Here is a 19,575-nt window from a genome sequence, read left to right on the forward strand (position 1 = left end):
AAGCAAAAAAAAAAATGAGTTAGTCATACATACACATTCTGAATTTACATGACAATGGCCTTTTGAATGTCATTTTAAAGGGATGCTCCGGGCTGAAAGTATTTATATCTAAATAAATGGAGTAAAAAAAAAAAATGATGACAATTTTATCAAATCGGATAACAAATATCAATGTTATTTAATTTTAAAGATTTGCGTTATTCCGGTGAAACAGTTCTTGGCATGTCTTTATGAATATGCATTAGGTGGGCAGTTGATGTCATATCCCCACTTTCATTTTTTCATGTTATTACATGAAATGATATTTTTTTAAAATTATTTCACAAATGTATAAATGATGTGTCTCCTTTATGATGAAATAGGTTGCAGCAATAAATAACTAGTGCAGTTAATCACTTGTCAATGTTATATTTTTTGGTAGAAAAATTTTACATTGAAATACAAAAGAACATGTGGGGATATGACATCATCAGCCTACCTAATGACTATTCATCAATCAAATTTTCAGCATTTTCCTCTGTGAATTTTATACTAAGACTATATTGAGATATAAATATCTTCAGCCCTGAACATCTCTTTAATCACTGAACATGCTGATTATCCATTTGTTTAAATTCGTCTGAAATTTAATGAATATCGACATAAATGGACGTTTTTGACAATGGTCATAATTTCTAAAACGTCGGTGATGATATATACATAATATAATCATAAACGTGTTTTATGTGTTAACCCTAAAAAGACGGGGGGGGGTGCTGATTCAGCCCCTCGACATTTTTCGCGATAAATCCGCCGCTTGAAATTTTTTGACCACGTTGCTCTCTGACTTTTTACTTTCAAGTCTCGCGCAACTTTTGAGACCAAAATTGTGACCCCCGTACGCGGTTCCGAAATTACGCAACATTTCGCAAGTGCATGCAGACCCAAAATTACTCAATAACGTGAATTTGTGTACAAATCCAATGCAAATAGTGTTTTTAGCCAAAATTCATACATGTATCATTATTTTTCCTTTTACTGCTTACAATCAATTAGTTTTATCTTTTTTATGGTCAAAATAAAGTCCCCGACAATTTCCATTGAAAAAACAATAAAAAACAAAAAGTGGAAAAACAAAGAAATACATAAGAAATTAAGAAAATAGAATACATAAGAAAATAAATGTGATGTTGAATTTTTTTTAAATAAATTTGATCAGATGCCTATTTAGAGTATTTGAAACAAAAATTAGCATTTTAGGGGCATTATTTTATAAATTAGAGCAAACTTATGATTTTACGCATAATTTGATTAGCATAATTAATGAGCAATGAGATTTTTTGAAGAATTTGATATTATAGTTTTGTAGATAATGCCATGGGTAACGCGTGTGTCAATTTTCGTCGCGATCGAGCGGTCGACGTCCGAGATCATAAGGGGGGGGGGGGGGCTGAATTAGCCCCCCCCCCCTCAGTCTTCTTAGGCGTCAAAATAGCCCAGTCTATTTAGGGTTAATTCTCAGTTGAAGGCCGGGTGTCAGTACAGTGAAGACTATTATAAGAAACTCAAGAGTATTCTTAGAGCTCAGTAAAAGCGATATATTAGATATTAGATAAACATTTTAGATTTTCAAAGACCGCATTACATTGTGCGATTTGCTGTGATCCTATTTTATTTTTATAGATATAAATCACACGAATCTTACATGTACTGATGTAAGTATTATTTTGACTTATCAATTACACCTGATTCAGATTGCTCCTGTGACAATTTCTCTTGGCTTTATTTTGTCTTAGGGTTAGTGTTACAATGGGTTTTATGTTAGGTTTAGACTAAGGTTTATGATAGGGTACAGTGTTATATCCACGGTTTAAGTTGGCAATTCCATTAGTGTGTATCATTCACAGCGGAGTAATTGCCGCTTGAGTAAATGTCATGGAGCCGGTCAAAATAACCAGTTGGTGAACATGTATCTGACCGATTAAATCGATCAGTATCGAGCAACTGACTACTGTTTCTTCAAAAAGATATTTCAATTCCAAATAACCAATCAATCTGCAAGACAAAATATTAACGCAACGAAAACTCAGAAGAGCATATCCAGTCACGACACTACATGTTTGTTTGTCAAATCATATCGTACTTCAAGTGTTATGAAGTCAAAATATGAAGAGTTTACATGCAAAAATGGACTAAACCCACTTTGGGTCATTTTGCACACATCAAATCAATTGCAAACTTCCTTTCCAGCGGCCAATGAGGGAGATATATCCCAGAACTTCAAATTAGAACACCGCATCTAGATTTCCACTGTAGGTAATGTTCCTTCAAGAAGCTTTCTGGTACTTGGAAATCGATGTATCTTTGATGTATCTGATGCACATATCGTAAATGTTTATTTATAAATTCAATCCGCTGCACATGACACCTTGAGTTTCTTTTAAGTTGTCAATAAAATTGTCATAATTACAATCGAACATGTATTGTGTCGTCTTGATATTGTCTTTTTTACCCCCTTCTTGTCTGATAGTAATTACCGTTTCACAATAGGCGACATATAACTCAACCCGTACAAGCTTTATGATTTATTTGTCACAACAACTTGCATATTCACACTGGTAGTATTGATAATTTTCGTAGGCACACCATTACATAAAGAAATATGAAAGTATGCACTTACGTACACTATACCAAATTCCTTCCACCATAAATCATATACAGCAATTATTACAGTTATAAAATGGTTAAATAACATAGAAATTCGGGCATGATTCTTCAAAAAAATTCTTGATTTAACGGTTAAAACTATCGTCTTCAATCACCACTGTTATTACAAGGCAAACGATGCTGCCCTCTTTGAAAATAATCTAAACATTCTCTTAATTAGTTCTCACCCATGACGTTAGACACGTCACTATAATAACCAAACTTATTTTCAACCTATATATAGGCAATTAGTTTGATCAAATCAGTCAACTTAGATAAATTGAAGTTATTAATCTGGCATCCATTACAGGCGTGATTAGGAAGAACCCTCAATCATAAAAGAAGTTATATGCCAAATGATTATCGCCACACTGTGATGTACAGGCAGAATTGGTACAATACTATCACATCTTAAGCTCTAATACCTCGGTCACATTTGCTCTACGGCGGCCGTACGGCGAGTCGAAAACAGCCGTTTTAACATTTGTTTTTGTACCAGCTACATCATGTAGGTGGCTTGAATTAAGTTAAATTAAACGACTGTTTTCAACTCGCCGTACGACCGCCGCCGCGGCCGCCGTAAATCAAATGTGACCGAGCTATGAGTAATAAGTTTTCCTTAATACAATGCGCTTTATCAGTTTATGAACCTTCCAAGCAGTCCGGGGGAACGATATGAAAATCCGGTATCTCGTCTTTGTTATCTAACTTTAACTTCATATTCTCTTTAAGATTAGCTAGTGTCAATTTGTTTTTGTCTCACCTGCATAGCAGAGTGAGACTATAGGCGCCGCTTTTCCGACGGCGGCGGCGACGGCGGCGGCGTCAACACCAAATCTTAACCTGAGGTTAAGTTTTTGAAATGACAGCATAACTTAATATGTATATGGACCTAGTTCATGAAACTTAGCCATAAGGGGGCCGTTGCATAAAACTTTTTGCCTGAGAAAACTCAGGTCGTTTTTACCAGAGTTTTTGCCCTGTGTTAAAATCAATGGCAGAAATCAGACTAACCTTAGTTTTCAGTTTTTACCAGAGTTTTCTCAGGTAAAAAGTTTTATGCAACAGGCCCAAGGTTAATCAAGTATTACTGAACATCCTGCATGAGTTTTACGTCACATGACCAAGGTCAATTTATGGTCAATGAACTTAGACCATGTTGGGGGAATCAACATCAAAATCTTAACCTAAGGTTAAGTTTTTGAAATGTCATCATAACTTAGAAAATATATGGACCTAGTTCATGAAACTTATACATAAGGTTAATCAAGTATCACTGAACATCCTGCATGAGTTTCACGTCACATGACCAAGGTCATGGGTCAATGAACATTGGCCGAATTGGGGGTATCTGTAGATTTACTATCATAACTTTAAAAGTTTATGAATCTGATTCATGAAACTTGGACATAATAGTAATCAAGTATTACTGAACATCCTGTGCAAGTTTCAGGTCACATGATCAAGGTCAAAGGTCATTTAGGGTCAATGAACTTTGGTCAAATTGGGGTATTTGTTGAATTACCGCCATAACTTTGAAAGTGTGTTGGTCTAGTTCATAAAACTTGGACATAAGAGTAATCAAGTATCACTTAACATCCTTTGCGCATTTTAGGTCACATGACCAAGGTCAAAGGTCAATGAACTTTGGCCATAATGGGGGTATCTGTTGAATTACCATCATAACTTGAAAAGTTGATGGATCTTTCTCTTGAAACTTGGACATAAGAGTATTCAAGTATCACTGAACATCCTGTGCGAGTTTCAGGTCACATGATCAAGGTCAAAGGTCATGTAAGGTCAATGAACTTTGGCCACGTTGGGGGTATTTGTTGAATTACCATATAAGTGTATGGGTCTAGTTCATAAAACGTAGAAATAAGAGTAACCAAGTATCACTGAACATCTTGTGCGAGTTATAGTAGTTTTCAAAATCAGCACTGCTGCTATATTGAATCGCGTGATGCAGGTGAGACGGCCAGAGGCATTCCACTTGTTCATTTTTAAAACCAAATTATTTTTTTAGTTATTGCTTCTCTCGATTCGAATCCCGCCCGATTTGCAGGTGATTTTTTTGTTTTCACAGTCAGACTTCACACATTAGTTGATGAGTTACACTTGTGGAATTGTTACAGAAAAAATTGATTTGAATATCTAATCATTGATTTTTATGTTTATTGTTATTGAGTGAGACCATTTTTCAGGTCTTAATTCGAGTCTGTTATTTACCCGAACAATGAACGTCGATCGACACTCATGGTCCTGATAGAAATATCCCCCCACACACACTTTCCCTCTCTCCATTGCACTAATCTCCCCCATTCTATATACCTCATCTCTGTTCTCCATCTATATATATTTATCTTGTGGACTCTCTCCTCATCACACACTCACACACATACACCCACTCACACACACCTCTGTCTCCACTCTAGTAACATTATCCCCTTCCCTCTTCCTCTCATCTCTGGCATTCATCTATATCTGTTCATCCTGTGGACTTCCTCCTCAACATATACGCACAAACCCACACCAACACACACACCCTCACACACCACACACACACACCCTCACACACACCCTCACACACACACACGCACATACACACACACACACATACACACACACTCTCTCTCAAATCAATCATCTTTCTCTTCTTCATTCCCTCTCTCTCTTTTGCCCTCTGTATAAAATGTGATATGAATGATCATAAAACAGTTCACTATCCCTGCTCGCTCTGCTCTATTACACCCCTTCAGTAGTGTATTGCAAAATAATGAATTAAAATCAATCTTACGACCAGTCATATCACATTGCAGTAAATGTTGCTCGCAAAATTGACTTATTTCATGTACATATACCATGTAAGTAACATATACCTCAGTCACAATGTTAATGTAAATGTTAAGCCGATCAGTGCAGTTTTATTTTTCACAAACGTTCTCAAGTTTTCAGATATCATGGAATAAAGCAAACGAGATTTAATGTGTATAAAGCACAGCCATAAAGAAATGATTAAACAACAGAGTCCAATGTACAACATCTACGTTCAGTGGACCGGTAACACACAAATTTACGATCAATTGTTCATTGTAAATATTGATTTGGATCAGTTCATTCTAATTATTCTAAACAATTATGTACATTCAACCATGATCCTTATTTGCCATTGCCACTTACGATTGATCGCATATTTTTTTGTGAAATGGTGACCAAATTGGGTTTCCAATTACAATTCTCGTGCTCAAAGTGTGTCGACAATTGCTACCAATTATTGTTCGAAATCAGCTTGCTAAAAATACACATTGACAAAAAAGGCAAAAGACTGTGATTTTAAAGCCAACCATTCACAAAGGATTACACGCAAACGAATCAAAGTGAGATAGAAAATAAAAGAAGTTATTAAAGTTAAAATTCTTTTGACGCCATGTAGGTTCTCCGAAAGGCTAGAAATAAATGAGAAATATATCATTAAATGTTTGGCGGAAATGCAATTTTTAATAGTTTGTGGCTTAAATGGCCAGCTACTCAAAAACCTTCCTCATAAATATGTTCAATAAACTGAAATGAATTTTCTAATTTACGATTCATAACAGTGGTGCTTAAAAGATGGTGAACTTCATCAAAAAAATGCACTGTTACGGTCTTAAACTGTAAACTCTTGCTATAGTGTAACTCGCTTCCTAGCTTATTGAAAATGTGTCCAGTGTGTGCGCGCACTGCCTCTGTGTTGTTTGGTACCATTTGTTTGTACACCAACGCACCGGATGCACGCATAGGATCCACTGCATGCACACGTACATGATCGCCTATCGTCATGTTGAATGTTATATTTTGTCACCTAACTGCACAATAAAATATCTAAAAGATGGCAGAATTTGAAAACTTTCAAATATGTGTTCATTTTCTGATGGGTTCACTAAGTTTTTAACACCACTGTACTTCCTTTTATTAGATACTATATCGCATTAAGGAATAGTAATTATTTACATCATGCGCTTATCATAAAAAATTATACATTAAGGGTTTTACATAAAACGTTAGACATACCATTAACACATTTTATAATCATTTGATATATTTTAACCAAAATTATATTGATAATTTTTTGACATAGTTGGTAAGAAGATACGGTATGGTGATTTTATGGGCAGCATTACTGTCGTTTATTTGCCCATTTCATCAAATATATTATAACGTAACAAAATTAATTCCAACCTATTGCAGATACAGTTGCTGAATATCTTATCACTTGGGGATATTGTATATGTCAAACATATGACTTTTATGCCAATGTAATTTCTTTTTATTTTTATCATGACAATAAATTTTGAATAAGTGATATATCTGAATTTGTTTAGAGCACAACCAGAGGTACCAACATAAGCAAAAACATTAATGTCAGTGTTTTAAAAACTAAAATCATTATTCTGAAGAGAAAATCAGTACTTTCAATCATGGCCAACACATAAAACTGATATTTTAGAAATCAATTTTGGTTAAAAACCATTAGCATTCTTATCATTTTTCCAGTACTTTTCTGCACGACGCTTACTGACCAATAAGGTTCGACGTAGTTTTTTACCAAGTGATCTCTGCACTATGCTGACGATGAAAGAGTTTTAAAGTTGCCAAGTATTAAAACGTGATAAATAATTTGCTTCGTTATTATTGAATGAGCTATTTCCAATTAAACTCACTGTAAAAAAAAACAAGCATTATGATTTCTGAGAAATTGAAAGAGTATGAGGTTATGTAACATGGTTTTCATAATATCATATCATTGGATACGTACAAACTAAAACCACTGGAGAAGAATAACAATCTCACCGACAAAAGATAGCTTCAAAATTATTAACATAATTAAGAATGAATTAATTCAAAATTCTACGCGCATATTGTTCGTTACCGTTCACCCAATTTTTTCTAACAAATGCACACCTAGTTACCAATAATGCCTAAATCATTTCATTTTATTTGAAAGCAGGATAAAAGAGCATTGCTCACGGACATAGGTGCCGCGGCCGAGGATCGAACCCCGGAAGTTTATGAAATGCAATCGATAACAACATCTTTGTACAGTTATCTTTTATCCGTAAATAACATCATCATCATTATTGTCACCATATTGAGCAGTATGGTATCATGAATATAAAGAATAAGGTATATATGCCGTATGTTCAAACAACAACAAGTCCCATGTATAAAGGAAATACACATAATTCCCAAAATGTATTTTTTATATTGTGCATAAAAGAATGAAGAAATTTGCAGTTTGATATAGTTATGAAACAAACCATCAATCATAAAACGAGATCTTATTACATAATAATAGTTTCATAACCATCTCAGACAACTGAACTATTTACAGTATTACATTTCAGAACAAAATATATATCAAGCAATGTTCACATTATATATGTAATAGGGCCAATAAACATTATTTTTACATGATTATATAATACACAGTCACTGAAATGTATCATAATTGGTAATGGTCTGATTGAAAACAAATATTCAAAAGCAAACTGTTATTTTAAAATTCACCATTTTCAGTTATACTGTACATAGTGGGTACGCCTTTCATAAAGGGTGTTTTAAAAATGGCTACAAGTATTTCGTGTAAATAATATGATTTTCTCATAACTTTATCAAGTGTCAGTGCACTGGTTTCTTAGTATATAAATATGTCAGAACATAGAATTTTCTTCTCGAATATACATCTTATTTAAATAATACTGTACAAGCTTTTAACCTCTTAGTAGCGGATTTTACAAACTCCATTGACTTTACTGCACATCAACATGGCTAAAGAGTATAATGGATTAATGTATATTATTGAAACAGATTCTCCTTATCATCCCCGGCCAACAATCTTATCTGTTTTCTTCCTTTCTCTCCCTCATTCCTTTCTGTCCAATCATCTTCCCTTTACCTTCATACTAGGTCCATGTAACACCCACAAATGTAACATCCCCCTCTCCATGCCAGTTATCCATGCAACATAACATAAACATGTATGTGTCCCCCTTAAATGTGTATAGCGTATATTTAAGTTCCATATCTGTGTTTGCAATTAGCAGTCGACTTCGCACGCCAAGTTCCCTTAATCTTACAACGTTATTTACTTCATATATTATACACCGTTGAATTGATTAAACCTTGCATATAATTCTTCCTTTGTTTTTAATAAAGAATGATGTCCACGGAAAACATATTTCAGGAAAATGCACTCGGCCAGTAAATATAGGCTAAAAAGGGATTATTTCGTGTGACGGCCTCCCTACAAATGTTTGCACTATAAAAGGTCAAAATTAAGAAATCTACATTGAATCGTATTCCAATCAATCTTGTCAGTGTTTTGCCCTTAGTTTGTTCGCTGATAGAAACCTAATTGAAACAGAGTTGTGACACCAATGTTTAAATTAAAAGTCTTTCAGGCTCATGGCATATTTTTAATGGAAGTAAGTTTTAACTTGTAAGTTTTAAACATTGTCCATGAAAAAAAAATGCATATTTCATTCGCTTCGTGAGGATTACCAGTACAATCGAGAATTAATGATTCTAATCTATTTGTTTTTATACATGTATCTCTTTGTTCAATTTTACGATAAATATATGGATTCCTGTAAATTATTCCCAGAATTTGTTCAGCCACTGCACTTAGTAGAATCTGATCAATGTCTGCACCTTCAAATCGGAAGTCTGTTTGGTTATCTATCTTTCAAATACCAGAAAATATGGAAATATAAAATATGGCATTATGCCATTATGACTTTATTTGTTTTGATTTCCTTTTATTTCTGCATTCACATCGGTATCAGAATGTCAAAATATACAAAGGTATTATATAACACAACTGTAGTATTAGTTGTAATATAAGTTGTGAAAATAAGTATTACAAGATGTATTATACATTTTGCAAAGCAATACTTTCTAAAGGAAATCCATCGTGGCGTGTAGGTTTGATGATGATGATGACGGCTCGTCATATTTTATGCAATATGACCTCGTCAATAATATTTTCAACCAATGATATAGAAACCTTTTTCCTCATGCCTGACACATGTTCCTGGATATGGGAGATTTGGGGTTTATTATTTTTTTAAAGAAATGCCTATTGTTAACCGTGATGTATAAAATGGGTCAGAGTTATAAGGTCTTATTAGGCCTCACTGCTACAGATATTTCAATTATCCAAAGATGGTATTATTCTGGTCAGTGTGTCTCATATTCATCATAGTGAATGATCCCGACATACCATCGTTTAGAATGTGAGTCGCTTTTCGAAGACGAGAATACTATCTCCATCACAAGTAATTATCTTGCCTGATGATGAGATCATTATACGAGAGTGAAAAAGGTGAATCAACCTAATAATCTTATCAGACATTCTAGTTGATAGAGGGAATGACGTCACTCTTCTCTTCTTCACTTCACTCCCAATCATCACCTGATCAATCACACACGTCTTGCACTCATCATCTGATGTCACAACGTAGAGATCGTCTGTTATAGGATCAACACAGACATTATAGATGTCATCACTGTGGGGGATTTCCCTTTGACCACGCTGTCTGTCTATGATTAGTACTCTCTTACCAAGAGGGTTAGGTTGAGCGATGATGTGACCTGATGATAGCACACCTCGCATCCGTACATCCTGTTTACATGTGATGATATTCACGATCTTACTATCAGCTGGGTTGATGACGTATATCTTAGACCGACCCCACTCAGCAGCGATGATCATCCCATCACGGTCAACAGCTACATCCACCCATGAGGTATCATCGTGCGTTGTGTTTATTGGTATTGTGACGTCATTAATGCGCATCCATTGTCTGTCATACACACTGATGCATCCAGTCAAACTGCCCCCTGTACAACCTTTACAGCGTCTACTACATACTATCTTGTCATCATTCAGTAATGCACAGGAGATTACCCATGATGTATCAGTGCCCGCTATCACTCTCTGGATGTGTTTATTGTTTATATCTAACATGTATGTGTGGCTATCTGACGCCAAGTCGGTGATGATCACATTACATTCATCTATGCAACCCACAATCCGTGGGTTTGTGAATTTATCTTCTACACTGATTGTATCACTAAGCATCCACTCGCCATCATACCCATCAATCCTACCATCATACTCTTCTCTCCCAACACCCTTCATAAACTTCACACCTGATATTCTATCAGTGATTTGTTTCACATCATTCTTATAAAGTGGTTTCTTTAGTTTATCACTCACTGATATGTTCACACTATGACCGTCTTTAACAATGTTTTTATCGTCTTCTAGTACTGTATCTATGGTTTGTATTGCATTCTCTATTGTTTTTGTGTCATCCTGCAGTGATTTCATCAACTCTCTGATCTTCCTATCCTTCTCTTTAACAATGTTATCAATGTCTCTATGAAGACAAATCTTCTTATTGTCCGTGTGTCCTTGACTAATCTGTGCATTTGTATGGATTAATTCAAGTTGTTTCTCTCTCTCTTCATTGTTCTTTCGAATCTTCTCATTGATCTTCATAATCTCTTCTTGAAGTACTTGATTCTGATCATCAAATTCTTGGTTGATTTTGTCAGCCTCCGTCTTCTCCTTGACTTTATCTGCGTTGATCGCCTCCTTGATTATGGAATTAACTTTATCTTTCAAAGCTTGTAGATGTGTGCCTGTGTCTTTCGTGCATTGGTCAATTTCGTCTTCATAAAGACGACCTTCTTTCACTTTGTCCCTCGCTCTTTCTTTTAGAACTGTTAGCCTCGCCCCACTTTCTTTTATTGCATCATTAATATCTTGTTGCACACAAGGCTGTTGATGTTTGATCATAGCGCATGAATAACACAATGGTACACCATGAGTTTTACAATATAATTTTACCTTTTCATCGTGTTCTTCACAATAAATATTTGGTACACCTCTTTTAACTCTTGCGATGCATTCTTCTTTAGAGGCGCAGTCATCACAGAGTCTCTTCTTCTCCTCCACGTAGTACGTCACATCTGTGATTGATTGACACTCCTTTCCTTCACATTGTTGGTCTTGGGTGAAGTTAGTTGCCATGGCGATCAGAGTATTGATCTGATGAAAATGGTAGACAAAATATATATATATATATAAAAGGGAAGGTGGATAGATAGATAAATAGATAGATAGATAGAGAAAGAGAGAGGGAGAGAGTAGATGGAGTGGTAAAGATTTATAAAGGGGGAGAGTTAGAGTGGAGGGGGAGAGAGAATGCAAACAGAGAAATGGGGGTGATTTGAATAAAGGGGGGGGGGGTAGAGGTGGAGGGAGGGAGACAGAGTAGCGGTTAAAAAAAAAAAATGAATCAATAAGAATGAGAGTAAGAATAGGGAAGAGAGAAAGGGAGAGTAGGATGAAAAAGTCAGAGAGAAAGAGAAAGAGGGAGAGAGAGACAGAGAGAAATAATAAGTCATAGAAACGACTTCTCTCCTTACGTTGGCAAATGCCTTTATTGTGATTTTTTTCTTTTTAATCTTGAAAGCTTTAAATTAGCAATGACATAAATTACAAGAACAAATATTTCTGATTGTTGTGATAAAATGAGAAAACATTTGCTTCTCACAATTTGACATATTACCTGTTGTGGTAAGCTCTCCAAGATACCTTATTCACCTAATATTTGCCGAAGATGGCGTGGTTACTTATGCAGCCGAAGGTTGAATGTTTACTCCAGGCTGAAAATGATATGAATTTAATAGAATAAAAATAATAATGCCTGACAAATATTACAATGAAAATAGGGAATAATACAACTATGAAACCCTTCTCGGCATGGCTTTGTAAATATAAATCTCCCGACCGTCTGGTTGTTATTCACTTACGAAATGAATCTTAGGTGATTTACTCAAGGTTTTTTTTCCACAAATGAGAAAATATGATTGACTTTTGATTAAATATGTAAGATAATCTTTTTCTTAATTTGTTACTGGGAGACATATTGCTCACGCATATACCATCAACTGCATTTATTAACCTACCCTTTTTCACAAAATATTGTCAAATTTTGATATTTCCGTTACTTTTTAACCTATAATGTTGATCGAGTTTTTTTTTGTCGCCCGTTGAAGCTTTCTTGGTTTATATATACATGTATATATACATTCATATTATTTACGCTTCGAGTAAGCATAAGCAGTTTGATAATATTATGTGACTGTGCGTAAGCCTCGATGTGGAATGTTTTATACCCCCGAACATTGTTCTCACGAATTGAAGTTTTGTAGCTCCGTTTTTAACGGATACTTCATTCTCTCACTTATACAGTACGTATCGATAACAAGTTTACACTTGGATATCAATGTCTTCACAAAGTGTTCGATAAAGTCCTTCAAAACAATGGTTAGAATGACTGAATTAAATGAGAAATACAACAATCATTGGAACTTCTTTTTTTTTCATGTAATCACATTCGAGCAACTGTCTGTATACAATGTCATAAAATAATTCATTAGAACCCCAGTTTGAAATGGTATAAGATCATTTAGTGCGAATCATATATTATTCCTGGTGATATATTGAATGCCAAGGTAATTTTTTTCATATTTAATGAAACAAATTATGTATGGAAGTTATGTCACATGGCGAATAGGGGGTGGCACACACATAATACTATCACTGCTTTTCCACGAATCTGTTAGTCCTTATTTTTTGCAACGGATATTGGTATTAACGTTGGTTACATTGTTATATTAATATTATTTCCACTATTAATTTGATCTCGTATCGAAATTAATGTAAGGATCACACACCTTCAATCAATATTTACAATAACTCGAAACAATTAAACTGGTATTATTAGAATATACTTCGTACCTTTCAATAAATGTGTTTCATTATATCCTCTAAGATATTGTGACGAAATCACAGAATTATCTGAATTTAAAACAGACTTTTAGGCAACCAATTTTGTCATCAAATTGGAGACTTAGATTCAGCGAATTGATACACATTGTAGTTTTAATACGGAGATCACATTGCTATATCTTTGATGTTGGCTACTTACTGTAATGTCAGTGTTTCCAGCAGGTATGTTATGACGTCACCATATAATGATATCTGAACAAGAATAGGTCGTCGAGATGTTTCTTTGATGTTTTTTAATCTTTTATCTCAAGGAAATGAAATGTATTAATAACGCATAGAAGAGTATTGTCCAAAGAGGAAACTTTTGACACGATCACATCTCGCTACAATGCACAGTGCGAACCAATTTTCTAAAACTGAAGGGGCGTTTCCTCAGTGGGTTGATTATAGACACTCCACTGAGAACACATAGAGACAATAAATGTCACAACCAAACAGTTTTCAAGTAGTCACATGATGTAGGTGTCCTCGAGGTTGTGCTTTGACCCTAAAATGATGGAACCATGGTGGACCCCCCCCCCCGACAATGTTAAGCCGAAAATGGCTTTTCATACTTTGTCTACAAAGTCTATGGGACATGAAATTTATATCTAGAAAAAGCGATCAAAGAAGATTATCTGATGATAATATTTTCATTATCAACTAAGGGCCTCTTAGTTACCTTTAAATCATGCTGATGATGTTTTCTTCCTTTTATGACCCATTCCCTTTTCCCCCTTTTAATTTTCTTTTTGTATCACTCGAACATTCAAAGGAAGCGTTTGGCACCCACACCCCGTGGAGGCGCTCATTTCTGATAGATATTATAGATAAATGGACTTTATTAAAAACATCATGTCCCGCAGTACAAACTGATATGAACATGAATTACAGAAAAAATAATTACAAGACAATAAACAATATACAGTGTTAACATAGGAATCTAAATTAAAGGGTCACTCTCGCAGTGCACTTAATTTCAGTAAGGAGAAATACAAACAGGAAACTAGGTAATGTATCCAGGCACCCCAAAAGGGGTACCTGTAGAAAATTAACTTTGAATACAATCATCCAAAGTGCACCACGAAAATGACCCTGTAAATACCTAACTTAAAAAAAAATAATACTAACTTATTTCTTGTATGAATATTTCATAAGTAAAGTTAAAACTATCAAACCCGTACACAAAGGAAATCATTAGAACTTTACTTTTACTATTAATAAAATACTTTACTATTAATAAAATAGGAAAAACTAGCATTTATGTAAAACAGAATATCAAATTATATGGACCCTAATTCCATTTAAAATTCGTAAAACCAATGAGTAGACTTATTTATGTGAGATATTACACGAAGAGAGAGAGAGAGAGATAGAGAAGTAGTACATGTATATAGTCAACAAGCGTTGGAAACATCTCAAAGAATGAATAAGTCAAAGTTATATAAGATATAATTACAGTAATTAACACCAGTATTTATTTATAAATGCATTGTAAAGGGTAATTTGTATTTTTGTATCATTGTTTTAATTTACATTCCATTAACCCACTACTTTCGCTTTTCATTTCATTGATTATATGGTAAATATGTATGTAACCTATATGTAAGCAAATTTTGGTTTAGGAATTTTTCAAATAATGTAAATGTAAATGTTAACTAGTTAGGCCAGAGTTGATATACTAGGGAATTAAATGGGTATGAATGAAAAATAAACCAAAGAGATTTTCATGAGAATGAGATAGCTGACCCTTAACTGATGGAACCATGATGGACCCCCCCCCCCCAAAAAAAAAAAAAAAAAAAAAAAAAATGTTATGCCGAAAATGGTTCATTTTCACACCTTTTCTGCAAAGTTTATGGGACATAAAATTTATATTATAAAAGAGACCAAAGAAGATTATCTAATGAAAATATATATTTATTAGGTACTAACGCATCTTAGTCACGTTTAAATCATGCTAATTATGTTTTCTTCCTTTTATGATCAATTTCCTTTCCCCCTTTTAATCTTCTTTTTTTATCAGTCGAACCTTCAAAGAAAGCGTTTGGCACCACACCCCGTGGCGGAGCACATTTATCATGTTTATACTAGGGAAATACGTGAGTATGAATAAAAACTAAACCGAATTTTTATTGAACAAGATAGTTCAGTGGCGTACCCTGGATTTTCCAAAGGTGGAGCAAAGTCGTACGCCAAAAAAATTGACAAGCAAAAAAAAAAATCTTCAAGTTCAAAAGAGGGGGCCACTTGTGGCTCCTCAGAAATCAGTTGTGACTCGTCAGGGGGTGGGGGGGCAGGGGTACGTCCCTTGCATGAGTCGTGACTCGTCAGGGGGCAGTCTGCCCCCCTTAGGTACGCTAGTGAGATAGTTGATTAAGTACATATCATGATTATTGCGGATTCAGTAAAACTAAATAGATGGGGGGGGGGGGGGGCAGGCTGACAGACTGACTTTGCTCTGCCTGCCTGTATACAGTTTGTGCAGAAAACATACATTATTAAAACATGCCTGTCTTAAAGGTATTAGATTATCTTTGTTAAAAGTAAATAAGACAACTAAAGTGATAAAAAACAAAATGCTGAATTTCGATGGAATTACAGGTATACTATCAAGTAGTCATTTGTAGTATGTTACCTACATGGACTTATGAAGTCAATCTATGCTATATAAACGACTTACCTTTGTGTTTTTGTGTATTCTTTTATATCGAACTCGCTTTAAATCAAATAGATTTGATTTCTCTGATAACGTTTGCAAATATTAGTGATATATTAGTCCATTCCGTGTAGATTTTGATTACTTAATGAACTTCAAGCCGGCGTCATGGATGATAAATATGATAATTATGTGATAAAATTACGAGTTCATAGATCAATGGGGTCACTGTGTACATCATATTATCTTGAGTTCCATGAATAATTTTCTTCGAACAGTGTATCTCTGCTAGAAAATGCACGTAGACCACACTGTATACTCTGAAAGCTAAATATATGCAATGTAGTAACTAGTGTTTTCATTCGATCATTATTCTGTTGGGAATTTAGTAAACACAAATAGGCTTGCATGCTAACGTTTGAATCATAATGAATAAAGCTTTTTTTTTTTTTTTTTTTAGATTTATTGATTTATTTCATTTCTTTTCTTTCCATTTTTCACATACAAGTCAAAAATACATAAATACAAATACATAAATACAATTACAAAAATGAACAAAAGTAACGACCTTACATTTGCAAAAATTGGGTAATGTAAATTATATGAGAAAAATACGATACTATCATCATTTTATAATACTTAACATTCTTAAAGAAAGGGGTGAACTTAAAAGAGAGACCAGCTGAGAAGCTTGGCTTGTTGGACGCTGATCTCTCGAATACGTAAATAATGTAAATAACGTAATATAATGTGAACTTGGTAAATGATCTTTCGAATCAAAGGAACGTAAATAGTAGGAAAATCGCTGAAAGTGTGGAAAATAAATAAATGCATGGTCATGGATGATTAAAAAAAAAAAAAAAAAAAAAAAAAAAAACAGAACAATTGACGGGGGACAAGGAGAAAGAATACGATACAAAAAATAACGATAAGGAAAAGACAAATAAGGAAAAAGGAGTGGGGGAAAGGGGTCGGTGGGATCTGTATGATTATCAAGTAATCGAAGAGGTTTGTTGTGAGTAGGGGGCAAGTAGTGATTTTTTAACTTTAAATTAAAATATACCTATACTTAAGCTCTCTCTCGTATTGAGGGGAAGGACATTCAACAATTTGGGGGCAGTAAATATAAAAGTGTTCTGTGTAAATGCTGTACGAATCCTTGGCAGGTGATACAAATTGATTTGTCTAGTTGGGTAGTGGTGAATTGCATTATTGACTCGAAATATGTTGTTAAAAATGGAGGGTAACCCTTGGTTGTTATACTGATACATGAGAATCGCAAGATTTAATCGATAAATATCGTAAATTTTTAGAATATTGTTTGAGTGAAAAAGACCGTCTGTATGGTGTCAAAAATCAACCTGACTTATGATCCGCATAGCTTTTTTTTGTAAGAGTAATACTTTATTTAACATATATGTTGCACTGTTTCCCCAGGCGAGTATTCCGTAATTCAAGTGGGGTAAAACTAATGTTGAATATAAAGCTTGATTGTCAATTAAAAAATCTGTCTGGACTAAGAAAACAAAATCAATAACTTAGCTAACACTACCATCATAATTGAATTCGAAACAGTTGGACATTCATTGAAATATCGTTAGAGGCTCGATAAAGGTACCAATACACCGTTAAGAGTTCTCCCGGCATTCATGGTCTCTTTGGCATGTGCTGATATAAGTTTTGGCAAACAACGTAATCTATTTATGTGTAATTTAATCTATACACATTATCAGATATATTAATGTTATATTTTCATAAAGAGTTCATGATTTAAAGAATGCACAGATCATCCGAAAGCGAAGGCGTGTAAAAAAAAGCGCTAGACAAACAAACAAACAAAAATTTCCAGATAAAAAATTATTGATGTAACGCAGATATAACATAAAAATGACCTATTATTGTTAAATTTCCTCAGATAATTTTTCGTTCAACCATGAATGAATAAAATGAAGAGATGTATGTTTAAAAAAATATTCCAAAAGTCCAAGATGGCTTCAAAAATTGAGTCTAAATCGATGCCGATTAAGTTTAAACCCGTACATAATTCTTTTCATTGAGTCCGCCTGTACTGGGAGATATGACTCATGTAGGCCCTCCCATAGTGTGGAACAGCCTTCTGAAGGCTGAAAGAGTGGACAAATGATCTTTACATCAGGTTTTGGAAAATTTTAATCAACCAAGTGCACTGTTAGAAAATTTATCCTTAAAATAAAAGAAGTTCATGCAGCAGTGTCTCGAGAACACCTGTAATCTTACCAGATTGCGTAATCTTACAGAAAATTGGTATTTGGTGTAGTGAACCTTACAAATTTCCTTTAAAAAAGACACGTTTCCCCTTTTTAAACAGACATGTTCTGTTAAATTGCAGAAAAATTCATGTTCTATGAATTTACAGAATGATTATGTTATTGCTTTCTGCAAAATCTTCTTTTTTCTGTAAAATCAGGGTTTTTTAACAGTGTAGACTCATAGGCCATGTAACATGTCCTAGAAAAAATGTTAAGTACAAGGGTTTTTGTTGTTGTTGTTGTTGACTTGTGTTCTAGATGGGCTTTGATTTAAATTTAGCTCGATTGTCAGCTTGGCAACCTAGGTTATTTTTCATTAACCTAGTAAGCATTGACCATCTAATTAGATTACAGTTTATATATAATGCGCTACTAATTTTCCAACAGAGGGACTGAAAAATACACGATACAATTTATCATGGGGTTCCTTTGTTGTTGTTGTTGTTGACTTGTGTTCTAGATGGGCTTTGATTTAAATTTAGCTCGATTGTCAGCTTGGCAACCTAGGTTATTTTTCATTAACCTAGTAAGCATTGACCATCTAATTAGATTACAGTTTATATGTAATGCGCTATTAATTTCCAAACAGAGAGACTGAAAAATACATGATACAATTTATCATGGGGTTGCCTGACAGGGCATTATGGTCTAGCGGTTAGAGCATTGGACTCATGACTGAAAGGTTGTGAGTTCAAATCCCAGCTCTGCCATTATCTCAACTTTAAGCGAAAAAGGCCCAAGAGTAATTTCTGACGTCTATAACAGCAAGCCACAATGACCGATCAACCTAGACGTAAAATGGTTTGTATTATGTAAGTGGTTATGCTTGGCGTTGATGGAGCGGAAATCTGCTTTGCCGAGTTCCTGCGGGGGTTACTCAACACAAACATAAATCAATTATCCATATTTCATTTTTGAATAATGCAATCATCATTAGTTTAATAAAGACCCATTTATGAATGTATATCCAGGATCCCCAAAGCATAATAAACGTTTTCTATGACGAAATTGTTATTCACACTAGATTCTCTTGTTAACCAATGAAAACGTCGTTTTTG

The 19,575-nt window shown here is 34.4% G+C and overlaps 1 protein-coding gene across 1 annotated transcript; it reads right to left on the reverse strand.

Annotated features, from left to right (window-relative positions):
- Nucleotides 1–5,588: 5,588 nt before the first annotated feature.
- On the reverse strand, nt 5,589–11,782 carry LOC135154480 (uncharacterized). The gene has a single exon (XM_064100664.1). It carries the CDS (start codon nt 11,762–11,764, stop codon nt 9,953–9,955), a length of 1,812 nt encoding a protein of 603 aa, XP_063956734.1. The 5' UTR covers nt 11,765–11,782; the 3' UTR covers nt 5,589–9,952.
- Between the last annotated feature and the right edge of the window lie 7,793 nt (nt 11,783–19,575).

This window comes from Lytechinus pictus, chromosome 6, assembly GCF_037042905.1.
Source record: "Lytechinus pictus isolate F3 Inbred chromosome 6, Lp3.0, whole genome shotgun sequence".
Lineage (NCBI taxonomy): Eukaryota > Metazoa > Echinodermata > Echinoidea > Temnopleuroida > Toxopneustidae > Lytechinus > Lytechinus pictus.